General features: G+C 35.0%; 2 protein-coding genes and 2 long non-coding RNA genes across 8 annotated transcripts; 3 read left to right on the forward strand and 1 right to left on the reverse strand.

The window, feature by feature from the left end:
- The first annotated feature begins 1,354 nt into the window (after nt 1-1,354).
- Nucleotides 1,355-6,543, forward strand: LOC140841671 (uncharacterized). 5 transcript variants are annotated; one of them, XM_073209253.1, is made up of 6 exons: nt 1,355-2,019; nt 4,085-4,121; nt 4,649-4,885; nt 4,982-5,029; nt 5,204-5,652; nt 6,066-6,543. In XM_073209253.1, the coding sequence occupies exons 1-5, from the start codon at nt 1,715-1,717 to the stop codon at nt 5,603-5,605; spliced, it is 1,029 nt and encodes a 342-aa protein (XP_073065354.1). In that variant the 5' UTR covers nt 1,355-1,714; the 3' UTR covers nt 5,606-5,652; nt 6,066-6,543. The 5 variants fall into 5 exon arrangements, with proteins under 5 accessions (XP_073065354.1, XP_073065356.1, XP_073065355.1 ...); XM_073209255.1 differs by having other exon boundaries at nt 6,073-6,543; XM_073209254.1 differs by lacking the exon at nt 6,066-6,543 and adding an exon at nt 5,883-5,971.
- Nucleotides 2,026-3,934, forward strand: LOC140841672 (uncharacterized). The gene is made up of 2 exons (XR_012120250.1): nt 2,026-2,913; nt 3,473-3,934. It is a non-coding gene; the product is annotated as an uncharacterized lncRNA (long non-coding RNA).
- A 572-nt stretch (nt 6,544-7,115) lies between the features above and the next one.
- LOC140841670 (uncharacterized) lies at nt 7,116-11,627 on the reverse strand. The gene is made up of 6 exons (XM_073209249.1): nt 11,335-11,627; nt 10,692-11,164; nt 10,515-10,576; nt 8,596-10,371; nt 8,059-8,185; nt 7,116-7,932 (listed from the first exon to the last, which is right to left on the reverse strand). The coding sequence occupies exons 2-6, from the start codon at nt 10,846-10,848 to the stop codon at nt 7,298-7,300; spliced, it is 2,757 nt and encodes a 918-aa protein (XP_073065350.1). The 5' UTR covers nt 10,849-11,164; nt 11,335-11,627; the 3' UTR covers nt 7,116-7,297.
- A 2,879-nt stretch (nt 11,628-14,506) lies between these two features.
- LOC140841673 (uncharacterized) lies at nt 14,507-16,746 on the forward strand. The gene is made up of 2 exons (XR_012120251.1): nt 14,507-15,078; nt 15,270-16,746. It is a non-coding gene; the product is annotated as an uncharacterized lncRNA (long non-coding RNA).
- Nucleotides 16,747-17,730: the final 984 nt, after the last annotated feature.

A 17,730-nucleotide genomic window follows, 5' to 3' on the forward strand; every position in this document is an offset into this window, starting at 1 on the left:
GTTTTCTCTCTTCTGGTATGTTTTCTTTCTATCTTTTTTTACGTTTGAGTCGATGGATCTCAATTCAATTTTTTTTTCTTTTTGTTTTATCGATACAAATTGTGACCCCAATCTTAGAGATATTTCGATTTCAGCATAGCCTCTAGAGATTCTCGAATAGAGCAACTTTTCGAACGGCTGCTAAATCCATGGATAGACAAGAGACAACCTCGCAAACTTAAATATCTTAGTAGCCAAATGAAAAGATTATTATTTTTTAAAATTATATTATATTAGAATATATATATCATATCTCACATTTTCAACACTGATATATCCGTTTGAACTAGTCAAACGATCAATTTTTTCAAAACTCAAAACACGAAACTTGTATATTTTTTATTTTTTTATGTCATCTCTAAATTTTAAATCATGTAGACTTCATATGACCAACATATGACATATTTCGTTATTTTAACAGCATTAAAAATTTGTGATATAACATTACTATATTAATAAATTTTAATATTCACTTCAGGTATTATAATTTGTACTAATATATATTGAAATACATCATGTATTGTATGATAATTAAATTTTGAGTTAATTATATAAATTTTATTATTAGTGTATTAGTCCACTTATGATAAAAAAAACAACTTTTATTTTAAATTAATTTACAATTTATTCTATATATCTTAACACATGTAAAACTTAAAAGATTGATAAAATCGCTTATCAAATCTTTAATTGATAGAAAATAATTTAACTCATTCTTATACATTTACTGAAGATATTTTTGACCAATATTTATACTTAACACAAACTTCATATAAAACGATCAATTTAGTATATCTTGACCCGGTTAGACACATAATCAAAAAATTCATGAATTAAAATATAAAATCATTTGTCATTTGGGTTGGAAAGAAGCATTTACAATTCAAAGTTAATCTCATATCTATTCCCATGTTTCGATCGTCTTGACAAAGATATGCTTCTAGCAAGTACAACGAGCTTTCTGTCGGACATATTTTTATCGTGAAGCAAGTGTAGTTCACCGGTTCCACCAATGCTCCTAACTCTCGGCAAAGATCGTGTGAGTGTGCAGTTTCCTGTCACCTCTGTTGGCGGTAAATCTGCTCTCGGATCGTCGCTCTGCTGCGTACTGATCCATCCGACAAAGAACTCTTGATTCCTTGCATCGGGACTTCTGTAATTTATTCAATAATCGATTAAACGAACAACGTAAATAATTTTGAAATTATAGAATAGAAAAATCGCAACAAAATAAGATTCCTTGGTGGATGTAAGAAGAAAATATTGTGTAGGATATTAATTGCACAAGTGGTGTACAATTAAGAAACATAATACGACATTATAATCAATTATCAATTATTAATTATTGATTGATAATTACAAAGTACTACAGCGACACACGTGCAGTAAAATCCCCAACGTTCTAAAATCCCAGATCCCTTTTAGATCGGAGCAGATTCCTTCCTAAATTCGCTGATTTTCCCCCACTATCACCCATCGTGCGATCTTCCCACGCGCCGCCGCTTCACTCTATTTCCCAATTGCATATTGCTTCGGAGTTGGAAATCTAAATAGAAGGAGGTAAAAAGTAAGAAGAGATTGTTAAGAAAAATAACAGTTTCCTTTATGAACTGTGCAATTCAGTCGCTGGACCACCACAGAGAAGGGAATTATCGTATAGCCGCTGGAGAACGCAATGGGTGGAGTTACTTCGTCGGTCGCTGCTAAGTTCGCTTTCTTCCCGCCGACCCCGCCGTCGTACACGGTCGTGACGAACGAGTCGTGCGGCGGAGCGCTGTGTATTCCGGAGGTGCCTCGGAGGGACGACGTTGACGTTTTGAGGCTGAGGACGCGTAAAGGGAATGACGTGGTGGCGGTGCACATCAGCCACCCTAAGGCGAACGCGACTCTCCTCTATTCCCACGGTAACGCCGCCGATTTAGGTCAGATGTATGAGCTTTTCGTCGAGCTCAGCCTCCGTCTTCGCATCAATCTGATGGGGTAATTTCTCGTTTTCTATCCCATTGCTTCGCTAAATGGTGATTCAGATTGCCTTTGTGTTTACCTTGATTTTGGTTGTCCCAATATTGAAAAATGATGCTGCAAAGCTTTTGGTTTACGTATTCGTAATCGATTTATTTATCTTTGTTGGAATTTAGAATTATTCTCATCCACTTATTTTAACGATAACTGGGAATTACTCTTTTTGGAGAATATATTTGGATTGGTAAATCCGGGAATAAAGAACGACAATTTCGTGGTGGATTAATTTTTAGTTATCTGTCACATGCTTGTCCAAACAAGGAAAGTCAAATTTCCTCATGTGTTTATTTCCATAATTGGCTGTGGCTTTTGGTTTCATCCATAATTAGATTTATGGGAAGGAGTAAAAAAAAATGACTCCTGAAAAATAATTGATTGAACTTTATCATACATTGCTATTGCCGTTTGCCATGTCTTATCAGTTAATACCTTCCAAGCAAGGAGTGATTATGGAATATCAGGGTCCACATCCTGCTTGTGAAAGCCTGTGTACTACTGTTGGTTGCCAAATTAATAATGCTCAAAGTAATGCATGCAATAGAAAGATAGAGAATGGGATTAGGAGAAATACAAGCTCCTTTAAAGATACTGTTCCCTGAAAAATGCCTTTAATAGAATTTGCATCAATGCCATGAAATTTTCTTCAAGTTCTTGTCTTTATTGAGTTGCAAACTTGAATTTTCAAATAAGTATTTCCGTAGGCGCAGAAATTGCAGTAGTAGTAGCATCTAGGTCTCTCAATCTTTAGATTTATCTCCACTGCTGAAAATTTAGATTTTCGTGATGTGGTAATCAACCTTGTAGCTAGATTCAAATGGTCGATAGTTTCGCATATGTTGAACTTTCGATCATGTCCACCATACGAGTGCTGAACTAGTGTGTGTAATTTATGGAATGTGGTTCTTGGTGTCCCTAATTTGTGAGTCGTGATTGATTAATGAAGATGAAGACCTTGATTAGGAAGTAGTCTTTTGACCCATTAAAAGAAATTTTTTGGTGGACTGATTTTTCATCAATTAATTTGCATCTATGAAATTTCTTAATTGATAGACCTGGATCGTATGTCTTTGTGGTGGCTTGCTGATGGCATTTTGGAAATGAATGGAGGACAATGTTTGGATTGTGATACAGTTTTATTCATTTGATTCAAGGCTTCAAGCAAAATGTAACTGACTCTGAATTCAGAACTGAATGCTGTGCTTCATATTTATTGTTCTACCGAGTCAATCTTTAAGCTTTCTGATGGTGGATGAAGCGTGTTTTTCTTTTTTGTGTCACTCCCCTTTTCATTGATAGTTGTCATTATCATTCTGATTTGTACTGAGAAAAAGAACACCTAAGTCCTCCAAATGTTGACGATTTATTCGTTAACATCACTAGTGATTATAATAACACTTGAAGAAGCAAAAAGGTGTACATTGAATATCACATGCCACTTGTATTAGTCCAGTTACTCTTTCCTCACCAAGTTCTTTGAGTTTAAAATGATTTCCTTTACAAATATATCTAATCACTATATGATATTGCTCTAGTATTCTCCATTTCGTTGCCCTTTTAGAGTGACCCCTAGTTTATACAAAACTATAGAAAAGATGAAATGGTGGGTAAATTTTGGAAGAGTGAACCCTGCCCTGAACTGATAGTTTCTCATACTGCACTCCATGTGTCCCTATCTGAAAGAAATGAATTAAATTGGCACAATGGTTTCATGCAAATTGAAAGTTGCAGAACATTATTTCTTCATCTATATATGTGCACAGCTGGTAGTTTTCAGTTAGTGCACACCGCATCATTATTTTCAAATAATTTCCCTGTCAAAAGAAACTTGTTATCATAGAGCATGGTTTTTTTTTTTCCCAAATATATTGGCAAATAGGGCGTTCAATCTTGGCTACTTTGCCAGTAAATAAAGCACCGCCTCCTTTTTAGTACAAATTTTCCCTTCAAACTTACTTATGATGTTCTATATTTCTTGTCTTTTTACTTATTATAGTCTTTTTGCTAATTTCTTCATCATATTCAGGTATGATTACTCAGGCTATGGACAGTCCACTGGAAAGGTTAGATGCATGCTTTCACCGCTATATAAATCTAGTTAGGTTCACTTGATTGGCATCAGTATGTCCATCATCAGAATATTTGCTACTCAAATATTTCCCCACCTTTTTTTATTTAATTTGTTTTGAAAGGTTTATTGTGTAATGAGATGATGTTTTTGATTGCTCTCCTTGTTTATGACTTTTTCCCCTTTTCTCTGTTCATATCATTAAAATTTATTATTTATTAAATCTACTTGTAATATCATCGTCATTTTGTAGGCTGGCTAGGTGCAATTTGCCAAAGATAGTACCATGGTTGGCTTCAGTAGGAGCCTTGAATGAAATATTTTTTCTTGTTGAGCTGTCTCCAGATAGTGGAAAGAGATCCTTTTTTTGCCTTTGGATCACACTCTTTTCGTACTTTTTGTTAATTAGGTGTCTGAATAACAAGTCAAAATATTATATTTGTAAATAGTGTTCCTATTAAGTGCTTGCATGTTTTTGGTCCTGATCAAATTTGACCCGCCCATCCCTTTTATTTGAAACAGCCAACTGAATGTAATACATACGCAGACATTGATGCTGTATACAAGTGCCTCAAAGAGAAATATGGGGTTAAAGACGACCAATTAATACTCTACGGTCAATCTGTTGGTAGTGGTCCCACCATTGATCTTGCAGCACGAATACCTGACTTGAGAGGGGTTGTTCTGCATAGTCCTATTTTATCTGGGTTAAGGGTGTTGTACCCTGTAAAACGGACATATTGGTTCGATATTTACAAGGTATTACTGTATGCTGCTGTGCAACTATTATTCAATATTTTGCAAACCGAAACTTGTATGTTTAGCACTCAAAGTTTAACTTTTTGTTAATTACAGAATATTGACAAAATTGGTGGAATTAACTGTCCAATTCTTGTTATTCATGTAAGTTTTCCTTATTGTGTTTCAAAGATACCCCCTCTCCCTGTTTTTTCTGTCTCTCTCGGTCTCCCCCACAAAATGTCTAAAGCTTTCTTAAGATCATTATCATTTGGACTTGCCTCGAACATTTTTAAAAAAATTGGACTATGTGTTACTTGATTTATCGTCAATGTTTAGGGAACAGCAGATGACGTTGTTGATTGCTCACATGGCAAGCGGCTTTGGGAGCTTTGCACCGTAAAGTACGATCCTATATGGATAAATGGCGGTGGACATTGCAATCTTGAACTGTATCCCGAGTTCATCAAGCATCTCAAAAAGTTTGTATTGGCTCTTGGAAAATTAAGACAAGCACCCAATGTTTCAGCAATAGCATCATTAGAGCCCGAGAATAAGAGCAAATCAGCAGAAAACAACACTACAGACACGATCGAGTTACCACCAGATCTTCCAGAAATTTCAAGAAACAGTTTGGATAGCCGACTGGACAAATCCAAGAAATCGAGTGTTCTTGAAAAATCAAGAATGAGTACTGATCGTGTCGACAGATTTAGGAGGAGAAAACACCTGATATGGTGATCGGTTGAAATCCACGAAAAGTCATGCTGCTGGCTTCATTTAAGAAGGTATATTGCAGCAACCCATTATTTCCACGTCGAACGGTTTCTGCGTCCGAGTATGTGCCATGTCGAACATGCTTTAGAAGTAAGTTATCTGAATGATGTATAGGCTGACCTTGAGAAAAAATAAAAACTCCCTTTTTTCTCATGTAAAATATCAAGCATCCTCTGATGGTGTTCAGTTTACGGTTTCAGCTCTTTCTTATCTCAAAATATGTAAATCTTAATTGTCATAGGTAGCCCTCCATGTTTTCGGTCAAAGATGAACTGAAACTAAGACCAAGAATTGTATACTGTTCTGATTATTCATCTATATGAACTCTTACTCAGTTTTTTGCAAAGTATTTCTGTCTACCAAAACTAAGGTACACGAATAAATCTTATCTAATCGATTACTTATCCATGATGTGTAATGATAGTTCACAGAGTCTTGTTGCAGCTTTTGGCGAACTCCAGCCAAATGGTACAGAGAAGGTGAACACACTGCGTGGATAAAGCAGCTAATTGAAGTTTCCGGGCAATCATTGCGATGGCTCAAATGTTTTGAGTAAGAGATGAAAATGTAGAAGCTGTCGTTTAGATTCCTTAATCTTTTACTCACAGCTTCATTGATCACGAGTTACAAGTCATTTTAAAAGTTCTGAAATCAGTTATTGGTCTTTTGATTCTTCAAAAAAACAAAGGACGAAACCTTTTGGAGTGGGTTAGGTTAACCCATCTCATGTTTTGGAGAATAGGTGCTTCGGACTGACAATTTATTGGATTTTACCCGTATGGTATTTTCCTAACACTTTGTCCAATGATTGTAAGAGGGTCGGTCACATCACGTGTGAAACTATAAATTGTATCATATGAAAAAATGTAGTGGTATTCTTACAACCATAGTGGTACTCTCACAACCATTGGATGAAGTTTTGAAGTACTATCTCAATGTTGGGATCGAACTAACCTTGGACCATCATGTTTGTATCAGAAAGAAGAGTAGGTCCTTAGATCCTTCCCCGATTTCATTCGAATAGAGTCCCAGTAGAATTCTACATTTGACGTAATTTGGAGTTGAAACAGAGGATTTATGGTTCGAAACAATCGATCTCGAATCTAGTTTTGTCCATCGCTAGCTAGCTAGCTAATGACTTTTGCCCAAAATTAGTTGCGGATATTGACATTGATTCTATTGTTATTATAGATAATATTTGAGAAGAAAGCGTAGAGCACAAAACATGCGTGCAATGCTCAAAGTTGTGTTGTCGTTTAGCCAGCAAAGTTCTCGGTTGTAGCAAGAACATTCATTGTCTTGGTCTCAAGTACCCTATGATCAAAGTCAAAAAATATTAAAAACGTAATTTTAATTTTTTTATTGCAAGACTGTTCAATAATTTATTAGACAATCAATTTGTATCAGAATGATCATTTGTGTATTTTTTAAGCATTTTGTAATAAAAATTATCTAATCTCTTGATAAACTCAACAGGACTCCATTTGAATAGACATCAACCTTACCTTGTCAATGGGGTTTAAGGATGTTACAATGTTAAAATCAACCATCCAAAGAACATACACACAGTTACGAAGTTATCCATAGTTTGTTCAATAAATACAACCTGTTTAGAAGATTAGAAAATTAATCAGCGAGAAAAAATTCATTCAGTCTTCAAAAATCTATCACAATATCTTCCACCAAACTCTGAAGCAAATGCCTACTGATCTCCACAGCTGTATCGAGTTTTTCGGTTCCGAATCGTGTCCATTCCGTTGCAGAACTCATCTCCCTCTCTATCAAATCTTCGAAAACAGACCTGCTAGATTCCTCCCATTTCCTCACATCCTCAACTATGGCCGAAAAAACCGTGTTAGTGTTCAGGCAAAGTGGCAATTGTTGGGACAGTGTCGATCCCAAGTCAATGTATCTACCAAATCTTGAATCAAGATACTCTATGATCGAATCCAGTGCAAATGTTCGAAGCTGATTTGCCTCTTTACTATCCTCAATGCCAAGGGAGCAACCAAAATTCATCCAAAGAACAGTTGCAAGTGTTTCAAGTTCCTCGACTAGCAAATGTTTGATAGAAAAATTTCTTTGTACAATTGAACAGGTAGGAGCTACATTCCCAATCACAAACTCAGCATTCAAGATAACATCGTTTGCATGATCAAGCTTCGTTCCTCTCAACCCACAGTTAGCAAAGTTCAGGCATCGAAAAATGTCTGAAACATTGTCGATGATGTTGGCAACCAGTTGTTTACTTGTATTTGCTATGTTTATGGAGGCCAAAGAATCCAAACTCTCTGCCAAGATGATTAAGATCGTTCATTGAAGGAGTAATTCATAGATCCGGGGTTTTATAGCATTAGAAAATGAAAAAGGTGTCACAAAACTAGACTAACAGGACAAAGAAAAATAGGCATCCTCACCAAAAGAATCGCCTTGACTGCTGGAAAGACTCATATGAGAAGAATATGCTTCAAGAACAGATCCCGGACTTAGCCGGTCACTTTCAACTAGTTGATCTGCCGGTCTCTTAACTTTCACTGTGTTCGCCTGAGTAAAAAGATCAAACAAAGTATGTTGAGTATAAGTTGACAAAAAATATGATTATAAGTACAACAAATCAATTGAGGTTCTTGCATATGTTACGAAATAAAAGGTCTAATGCAAGAGTTGAACTCTATTTCTTTAGTCAGACAGGCAGTTCTGTTTAGGGGTGCACTCAAGGCTGCCTTATGTCCAGGAAGAATTTTAAACGAAAGAAGAGACCTGAATTACATTTAAATTCAAAGAAAGTAAAACTGGCATGTTCGACAAATTTAATAATTGGTTATAGGTTCCAACAGACACTGATCAATCTCATCCAATGATATCCTAGTAGATGTGATGGAACTTTGGCCTTCTTGTTTGAGAACTCTTGCCTCATTGTTTTTGGTGCTCGAACTTAAAAGTGTTTTGCTTACCAGACAAATAGTAGAAGACTTTGAGCATGACAAACGGCTTAGAGAACTAGTTTCCCTCTCGGACATAACTGGAGATTTATCCTGCTGAAACGGTATTTCCAAGGTTAAGGCAGTTATTAGCTCCTGCAAAATCATAGCAGTGGTTTTCTTAGCTGCATTACCTCCAACATCGTCACTTTGGCAAGCCAATTCCTTCAACTTTTGTTCAAGAAGGATGCTTAAGGCATCTCCACATTCATTTAATCCAGATGATTTGTCATCAGTAGCTGAATCCTTTTGAATCCTTCTTTTCGTAACTGCAGGAAATCCAGGTTTCTGCTTTGATGGAGAATTAAATCGAAAAGAAATAGTAGTATGGTCCCCCTGGCCAATGCCAACTCTTCTTTCCTGTAAACCAAGCAATTCAGTTCTATTTCTTTGGTGGTTATCCGAGTGAACATTTGCTCCCATTTCATTCCCAGACATTGAATGAGGAAAAAGATAAGTTTGCTTATTAACGGTAGAGCTCAAACCTGAGCAGCTTTCACCCTGTCTAGAGATATTAACCGATCTCCTCTTTTGTCCTTGTAATACCAAATCATTCTGTCTGTTTTCAATACACCTTTCAGTTTCAAATTTCCCATTGCCCATTCCAACATGTAATCGCGACCTACTAAGACCACTTGAACTTTGATTGAATGAAGCAAAATTCCTTCTCTCTTTGATGGAATCTGACGATGAGACCTTATCACATGACAGACTGTTTAGTTTTGACCTGGCAGGGACTGAATTCCTTAGCCGTGAAATCTGATTTTGGTTTTGAGTCTTGTGGTTAGAACTACATGAGAGGAGTTCATCCATCCAAGGTTCACATACCTGTCCACTGAAACAACTTTTCTCTGGTTTATGGCTAACAAAAGGTCGTTCATAGCCTGTGAATGGAGGAGCCTTGGCTAATGGGTATTCCTCTGGCAACTCGTCTTCTAGTTCTTGGTAAAATGTTGGCTCCCCTAACTGAGTTTTTTCAGATTCTTGACCAGAGAGACCTGCACAATGGGATGACGGTGAGTTAAAAATGAGCGGCTGCTCACTGATACATGCTCTAGAACCCAAATTATCCATACAACGGCCACAGTTTGGGCAAAACTGATGCCCCTTCAAAGCAACACTTGCAAATGTGGCAGAATCCTCTAGTTGGTTTGATAACACACCTGGCCATTGTCCAAAACACTCTTTGTCCAAAACACCCTCACATTTAGGAGAATGGTCCAAGGTGTTGGAGTAAGTGAGAGAAGATTTAGACCTGCTGGTTTGTAGTCCAGGTTCCAGAATTCTAGTCGCCGCACCAATCAACTTAGAAGCATTTTTCTTGGAAAGATTTCTAGGACTTTTGACCGGAGTAGGGAGCTTGGGATGACGCTTTTTTGATTTCAATAAAACATCCTTAAATTGATGCGTCTCAGCCTCGAATGGAGTCATTGGCATCTGCTCATTAAAGCCCGTCTTTTGAAGCTTTTGGGGCCTCAATTCATGCTTACTTCCAATTTCCTCTGCAATCAAAACTCCTCCCTCATGTTCACGCTCATTATTCACAAACTTCTCTGGTTTATAACTTTCATATCCAGATACTTGAACGACTTTGGACTTCTGCCTCTGTAATACCGGCACTGATTCCAGACCCATGAGCCTGGCAACCAAACTAGGAGCTCTTGTTTCATACTTTAGTCCAAGATCAACATTGGTCGATCCACGATTCTTCTTCATATTTGGGAAACCACCGCTATTCTCATCACCAATCTAAATCATTACACACAATATTTCAAGAAAATATACCAACATCAGTAAAAAGAATACACGGCTAAATTTTCTGCCAGATCACAACTATGTAAGCAGTAGTCTATAATAAAGCAAAACATTCAGCATAAACAAACTATGCATACCAATCTATGTTTCGAGTGCTTATCGTCTCCCCCGTTTTCCTTCGAACCTTGTTTCGACCGAACTAAAGATCAATGCAACACGAAGAACAAATGATGAATCAATAACTTTAATGAGTTACAACATTAAAACAGACAGCATCTGCGAAATATAAGTCAATAATATGCCAAAACACTAACCTGGAGGAAGCAATCTCTTGGAAAAAAGCTTCTTCTTTGAAAACCTACGGTTCCAATCAAATAGTTCGAAGAAAATGCCCACGCATCCTCCCGTTCTCTGAGGCTTCTTCTCCACAATAGCCAAAGATGAAGTCGTCTTCTCCATGTTATCATCCATTTATCCCTCTCAAGTCTCACCTCTGAGAATAATCAAGAAACCCGTTTCCCACAAAACCCGACCATTATTCTCAACAACAACAAAAAGAAAAATAATACCACTTTTACTTCAAGAAAATAACCATCCAAAATCCCTTTGAACAAATCCTCAAAACGAAAAAGAAAAGGAAAAAAAATCAATCGGCCACCTTCTTTCCTTTCTTTTGAAAAGTCACATTTTTTCCCTCTCCCAGAAAATAGTTCAAAAGGCAGCGAAAGAGTTACCCAATTAAAACAAAGCAGTAACAATGACGAGTAGCATCCCTGGAAATCACCCACTAGACAACAACACAAAAAAAAATCAGAAAATGAACAGTGGAGCTCCAATTATTCACCTCATTTCACGCGACGAGTAACTGTAAAAAAAAAAAAAAAAAAAAACCATCTCTGAGACTGCATCAAACGCACAGGGTGCTAAAAAGAAAGCACAAAGATAAGCGGGTCGTACACATGAGAGGTGAAAGCGTAAATATCATCCGTAATACAAAATGCCTAATGGATAATAGCTACAACGTGAGATTCTTGATGGTATGCAAATGTTTTTCCATGTATTTGGTGAACCCGAGAAAAAGTAAAAATGATTAATTTTTGTTTCTTTGTTATTCTTAGCAGCTGGAAAAGCTGAGCTGTGAAAACGGCTGTCCTGTATCTTTTCATTGGAGAGGGGTGGGGGAGTAGGATAAGGGGAAGATGGCGCAGGGCGAACCTCGCCATGCGCACTGTTAGTGGCAAATTTGTAATTTGTAGTGATTATTTTTTATATATAATATTTAGATGGCATTCACCATTAGCGCACATACATGTGCGTAGACTAAACTTTGACAAAAATTTGTGTGACACAGTTTTACGGATCGTATTTTATGAAATAGATTTCTTATTTGGATTATCCATGAAAAATTATTAATTTTTATGCTAAGAGTATTATTTTTTATTGTGAATATCGGTAGAGTTTATCTGTCTCACAGATAAAGATTCATGATACCGTCTCACAAGAGACCTACTCCTAAACTTTCCCCACAATTTTTGTGAGACTGAAAAAATCAAATAAAATCATTATTTATTGAAATTTTGAGAGCATGTGACATAATTGATTGTTATCTTTTTAATTTTTTAATACGAAGAGTATGTTTTTTGTGAGACGGTCTCACGAATTATCATCTGTGAGACGAGTCAATCACATCGATATTCACAATAAAAAGTAATATTTTTAGCATAAAAAGTAATATTTTCTTATGGATGACATGACCTAAATAAAATATATATCTCACAAAATACGACCTGTAAAACCGTCTCACATGAATTTTTGACAAATATAAAAATGTCAATCAAATTTAAGAAAAAAATAGTAAGAGGAATAATATTTAATTATATATTGTATTATAATTATATATAAAAATGGTGGGGAGCTGGGAGGAAAAATGGACTGTGCTTTGGTTTCGAGAAAGGCAAAAACTTGTGTGAGACGGTCTCACGGGTCGTAGTTGTGAGACGGATCTCTTATTTGGGTCACCCATGAAAAAGTATTACTTTTTATGCTAAGAGTATTACTTTTTATTGTGAATATGGGTAGGGTTGACCCGTCTCACGGATTATGATCCGTGAGACGATCTCACATGAGACTCACTCTTCGAGAAAATGTCAAGTCTACGTCTGTCTGCTAACCTGCGCTCTCTCCATGTGAATTTGTAGATTTTGAACTGGGAAGACACCGGCGAGTGTGACGTACGCCCCCACCTCGAGTGACACGTCAGCCTCGATGTTCTAGGAAAGGATTTCCATCAACCATGTTTCAAGGGGAAGTTATATATTATATCCATTTTTTGATTACATTGTGTGAGACGGTCTCACGAGTCGTATTTTGTGATACAGATTTTTTATTTGGGTCATCAATAAATAAGTATTATTTTTTATACTGAAAGTATTATTTTTTATTGTGAATATTGGTAGGGTTGACTCGTCTCACAGATAAAAATTCGTGAGACAGTCTCACAAGAGACCTACCCTTACTTTGGTTAGTTTCCTAATTTACCATTAAAAAATTACATTTTTTATGAATCTTTTGGCAATTGTATTTTTCTCGAGAATTCATGTTCATCACAAGAGTTAAAGCTATGGTCCAAACTCCAAAATATGTTAAAAGAGAATATCAGACCAAAAATTATTTAATGATAAAAACGAATAAATGAATTTAGTAATTAAAAAATAAATAATTATTAGTGAATAACAAATTAGAAAATATAAATTTGATGATGATAAATGAACATCTTTTATGTATATATTCCAAAATTTAGTACGTAGATATTTTTTAAAATGAAGTGACAGGACCACCGCACCTAGTTAGGCAACTCGACTCCAACGTTCTGAAAAAAATGTTTGAAAAAAAACTAACATTTTTGAACATAAATTGAAAAAGGCAAAAACTTGTATGAGACGGTCTCACGGGTCGTATTTGTGAGACGGATCTCTTATTTGGGTTATCCATGAAAAATTATTATTTTTTATGCTAAGAGTATTACTTTTTATTGTGAATATGACTAGGGTTGACCCGTCTCACAGATTATGATCCGTGATACGGTCTCATATGAGACCCACTAATTCAGAAAAGCTACATGTGATTTAAAAAAAACAAACACATAGGATATGTTTGGTGGGGTGGATGAAACAAGGTTAGATAAATAATCAAATATTTATCTAATGTTTGATTAAAGTTTTAAGATTCTTTAATAATCACTTTGACCCGATTTAATATCTAATTTTATGGATAATTATTTGATTATTAATCTAATAAAAACAAGTGGGATAGACTATCAACACTCATCAAATTATATTTTTATCCTCTTTGATTATTTGAAATTCGGAACGCATTTTACACAATGTCAAATACTATTTTATCGTTTACTAAAAATACGCAATCTACAAATATATATCTAATAAAAGAGTAAGTCTCATGTGTGACCGTCTCACGGATCATAATCTGTGAGACGGGTCAACCATATCCATATTCATAATAAAAAGTAATACTTTTAGCATAAAAGTAATACTTTTTCATGTGTGACCCAAATAAAAGATCTGTCTCACAGATACGACCCGTAAAACCGTCTCACATAAGCTTTTGCCCTAATAAAATTAATATTCAAAATATTATTACTATTTGAATTATTAATTAAGTTCATATTTACAAATATATTTCTAATAAATATATTTAAATTAATTTTAATAAATATAAATTATAATTATAAATATTTAATTATCTATCAAATTATTTCAAGAATGTTTATAATTATTTTTAAAAATTAATAATATTGTAATTATTACTAAATTTTATTTAATAGTAATATTCAAATATTATTGCTATTTTAATTATTAAAGTAAATGAATATTTACAAATTTATTTTTAATAAATATATTTAAATTAATTTTAATAAATGTAAATTATAATTATAAATATTTAATTATCTATCTAATTATTTTTAAAACATATATTTAATTAGTATTTGGGTATTTTGGTCATTACAATAAAATTTACAAAATCAATCCATCATTTTAAAATTATACTAAACACCATGTTATTTATCTGATCATACTATTAATCTATATCTCTCATTTTTTAATCACTCTAATTACTAATCAATCTCATCACACATACCAAACGGAATCATAGTATAATAATTATATTAAATATAGAGTAACAATACATTCACGTACTAAATTCAGAATGCATGATGAGTAATTCTTTCCTAACAAAAACTCGATCTTCTAGTCCGTCAATTTTGTGATACAGATAAGTAAACTAAATTAAATAGATTTGAGACTTCAGATGAAATGCTCACGAACAATAGTTGTAGAATCATGGAGTCATCTTGGTCGAATTTATACCGACTCCAAAATTCTGTTTGTCTGTGTTCTTGAATGTTGGGAAGAGATTTCTCTCATATCTTTGAAAAAATTATAGCATCTAAAACGATTTAATAGTTTGAAATCCTAAAAGTTCGATGATTGATAACCACTTGGTTCCTAACGTTTCCAGTGTTAGAATTATATTTTCAAGTTTTTTCAAAAATTGATATCCAAGTTCGATCACATCAGAAAATGACATATATCTCGCTAAATACATGTGATCATCATACACCAAGAAGGTTACAGATTGTCAAGTGGGCTCCTCCTAACTTCATCCATATTAATTAATGAGTGAGTCTCATGTGAGACCGTCTCACGGGTCATAATCCGTGAGACGGGTCAACCCTACCCATATTCACAATAAAAAGTAATACTTTTAGCATAAAAAGTAATATTTTTTCATGGATGACCCAAATAAGAGATCCGTCTCACAAATACTACCCGTGAGACCGTCTCACACAAATTTTTACCTTAATTAATTAAGAGTAATTCTTCCGAAATAAAAACTAAATTTTCTCTTCGTAGAAGAATATTTTATCAATAGCTCATTAAAAAAATTTATTTTTTATATTAAAAATATTATTTAACGTGAATGCTGGGAATTTCAAGAGATTTATATTAAAAGTGGATCTAAAGATGAAAGTTTAACAAAATATATATGAAAAGTATTAATTAAAATACAGAATATACAGTCTCACGAATTTTATCTGTGATATAAGTCAACCGTACCGATATTTATAATAAAAGATAATATTTTTTTATGGATAACTCAATTAAGAGATCTGTCTAACAAAATACGATTCGTGAGACCGTCTCATACAAATTTTTGTCTAAAACATATCGTTGTATCATGACATAATCTTGAGAAATAACAAATGAAAAGAATATTATATTCACAAAATAATATTACAAGTGCAAATATTCAGCAGAAAAAAGACGACTTGAAAACAAATTTGACTTCCTTTTTTTTTGGGTTGCTTCACAGAATCGCGAAGATTCAAAGACAGTGAAAACTCGAGGTTTGACTCCACATTTAAAAAAAAAAAAAAAAAAAAAGCTTGCCAGATTCAGAATATTTGACGAGTAGAAATGGAAATCAATTCAAACGGAAATTGCATATAAATTTAATCACTTTTTCTTGCTCTTATGAGTGCCACTATAATTAAAGATAGAACCCAAACCAAAGAGATTCGCCGGAGGAACGTTGAGAACAGGATGGATTTTAACCCCGTAGCAATACGAAGAATGATTACTCTTCCTCAATGGCGGCTTCTGCTGGCTACAAGATGATGATCTGACCAAGCTCTGCTTCGTATTGCTCGACCGTTTAACGTTAGCATTGGAACCTGTTGAGTTGCTCCGAGACAGAAGCGTCAATGGACACAAACCCCGCCCCTGCCCGCCGCCGCCGTTCAAACTCGTGCTGCGCTTTAACCCCCAGAACGATGATTTGCTGCTGTGTTTTTCTTCATATTCCGATATGGGTTTTCTTGTTTCGAAGTAGGGAGTAATTGTGTGCTTGCCTGCTGGCGGGGGAGGTGGTGGTGGCGCCGCCGCTGTTTTAGCAGGCGGGGGAGGTGGAGGCTGTGGTTTCTTGATTTGAATGGGGAGGATTTTTCCGTCGGAGAAGAGCTCGTCGGCGGAGGAGGGATCTTGGCCAAAGCTTTCTTTGAAGACACAGAAATCGAAATCGATGCTAGAATTGTTGGATCGAAGGTATTGTTCGATGGGAACCACGTTGTTTGGTGAGAGATCGTGTGAAAATGAGATCCGGGGACTTATTACCAGGTTGGGGGTGTCGGAGAAAACTTCGATCGCCATGTTTTTACCTGTAATATGATTGACTGATGGAGTGGGATTTTAGAATCAAGATTTTGAAGCCAGTTGGAATTTGGAAGTCCGGCGGAAAGATTGGATTCTCTGCATGGAATGGAACTGGATAACTATAAAGAGTGTGATTTTTTTTATTTATATAAATAAGGGGTTGCGAATTTATTTTTGAAGAAAAACAAAAGTGAATGATTTTAGGTGGTTTTGGTGATATAATGGGAAATTTTTTATTTTTTTTTTAACATTATTGTGGTTATCAATGTAGGAAGACACTAGATTGCACGAGGGTAGTTCGGTCATTATATATGTAATCTATGATAAATTGGAAAAAATATTTATATATGTATATTTTTTGTACATATTTGATTTTTTTTATTACGTGAGTATTCATGGTCACTATTTTTTGGTGTGTATTGGGTAAAGACATAAAGTTGTAACCAATCTTTGTGAAAAATGCTCGCCCGAAAAAGGTGCATGTTAAGGTTAAGGATTTGAGCTAACTCCATCTTAGAAGTTAACTTTCGGAAAATTGTCTAAATTCATATGTACAAATCTAAATAACTTAATCTAACTAATGTGAAACGCTAAAATACAAACAACTAGTGCGCAGAAAACATGGGGTGCATGGTTTTAATTATCAGATATAAGGGCAAACACATGGTACTGAGTAGCTTAACCATACCAGTTTCTGATACTTGATAATGAACATCAAGTGATCTAGCTACTTTGGTTTTCAATATTGTTTAACGAGATATCCTGACTTTAGTGGTCGATCAAACTTGTCTAAACTAACAGCGGGCGATCGAATTCGGCCTTAATTGTAAGTCTACAAAACTACTTAACTTCGTTATCATTAAAATCGCATACATCTAGATGTTATCTTTAGGATAATACCTCATCAAGAGTTCATTTAAATGTAATATTCAGTGATTTTACGATAGACCTCACATCTATTATTAAACATTTACCCTTAGATACATTTATTGAGACATTGTCTAACGAGCATCGTACATTAATTCGTAAATAACATGTTAGAAATTGATCAAAAGAATGCCTTCAAACTCCTCCTTAAAACCATAGCATGGGAGTTCGATAGATTAACTTTCCAAGAATCAAT

This window comes from Primulina eburnea, chromosome 9, assembly GCF_022965805.1.
Source record: "Primulina eburnea isolate SZY01 chromosome 9, ASM2296580v1, whole genome shotgun sequence".
Classification (NCBI taxonomy): Eukaryota; Viridiplantae; Streptophyta; class Magnoliopsida; order Lamiales; family Gesneriaceae; genus Primulina; species Primulina eburnea.

Coding starts and splice junctions, on each gene's coding strand:
- LOC140841670 (XM_073209249.1), bottom strand. CDS start 10,848: ATGGATGATAACATGGAGAAGACGACTTCATCTTTGGCTATTGTGGAG. Junction 10,577..10,691: donor CAAGAGATTGCTTCCTCCAG/GTTAGTGTTTTG, acceptor ATTGATCTTTAG/TTCGGTCGAAACAAGGTTCG. Junction 8,186..8,595: donor AGTCTTCTACTATTTGTCTG/GTAAGCAAAACA, acceptor CTTTTTACTCAG/GCGAACACAGTGAAAGTTAA.
- LOC140841671 (XM_073209253.1), top strand. CDS start 1,715: ATGGGTGGAGTTACTTCGTCGGTCGCTGCTAAGTTCGCTTTCTTCCCG. Junction 4,122..4,648: donor ATGGACAGTCCACTGGAAAG/GTTAGATGCATG, acceptor TATTTGAAACAG/CCAACTGAATGTAATACATA. Junction 4,886..4,981: donor ATTGGTTCGATATTTACAAG/GTATTACTGTAT, acceptor TGTTAATTACAG/AATATTGACAAAATTGGTGG.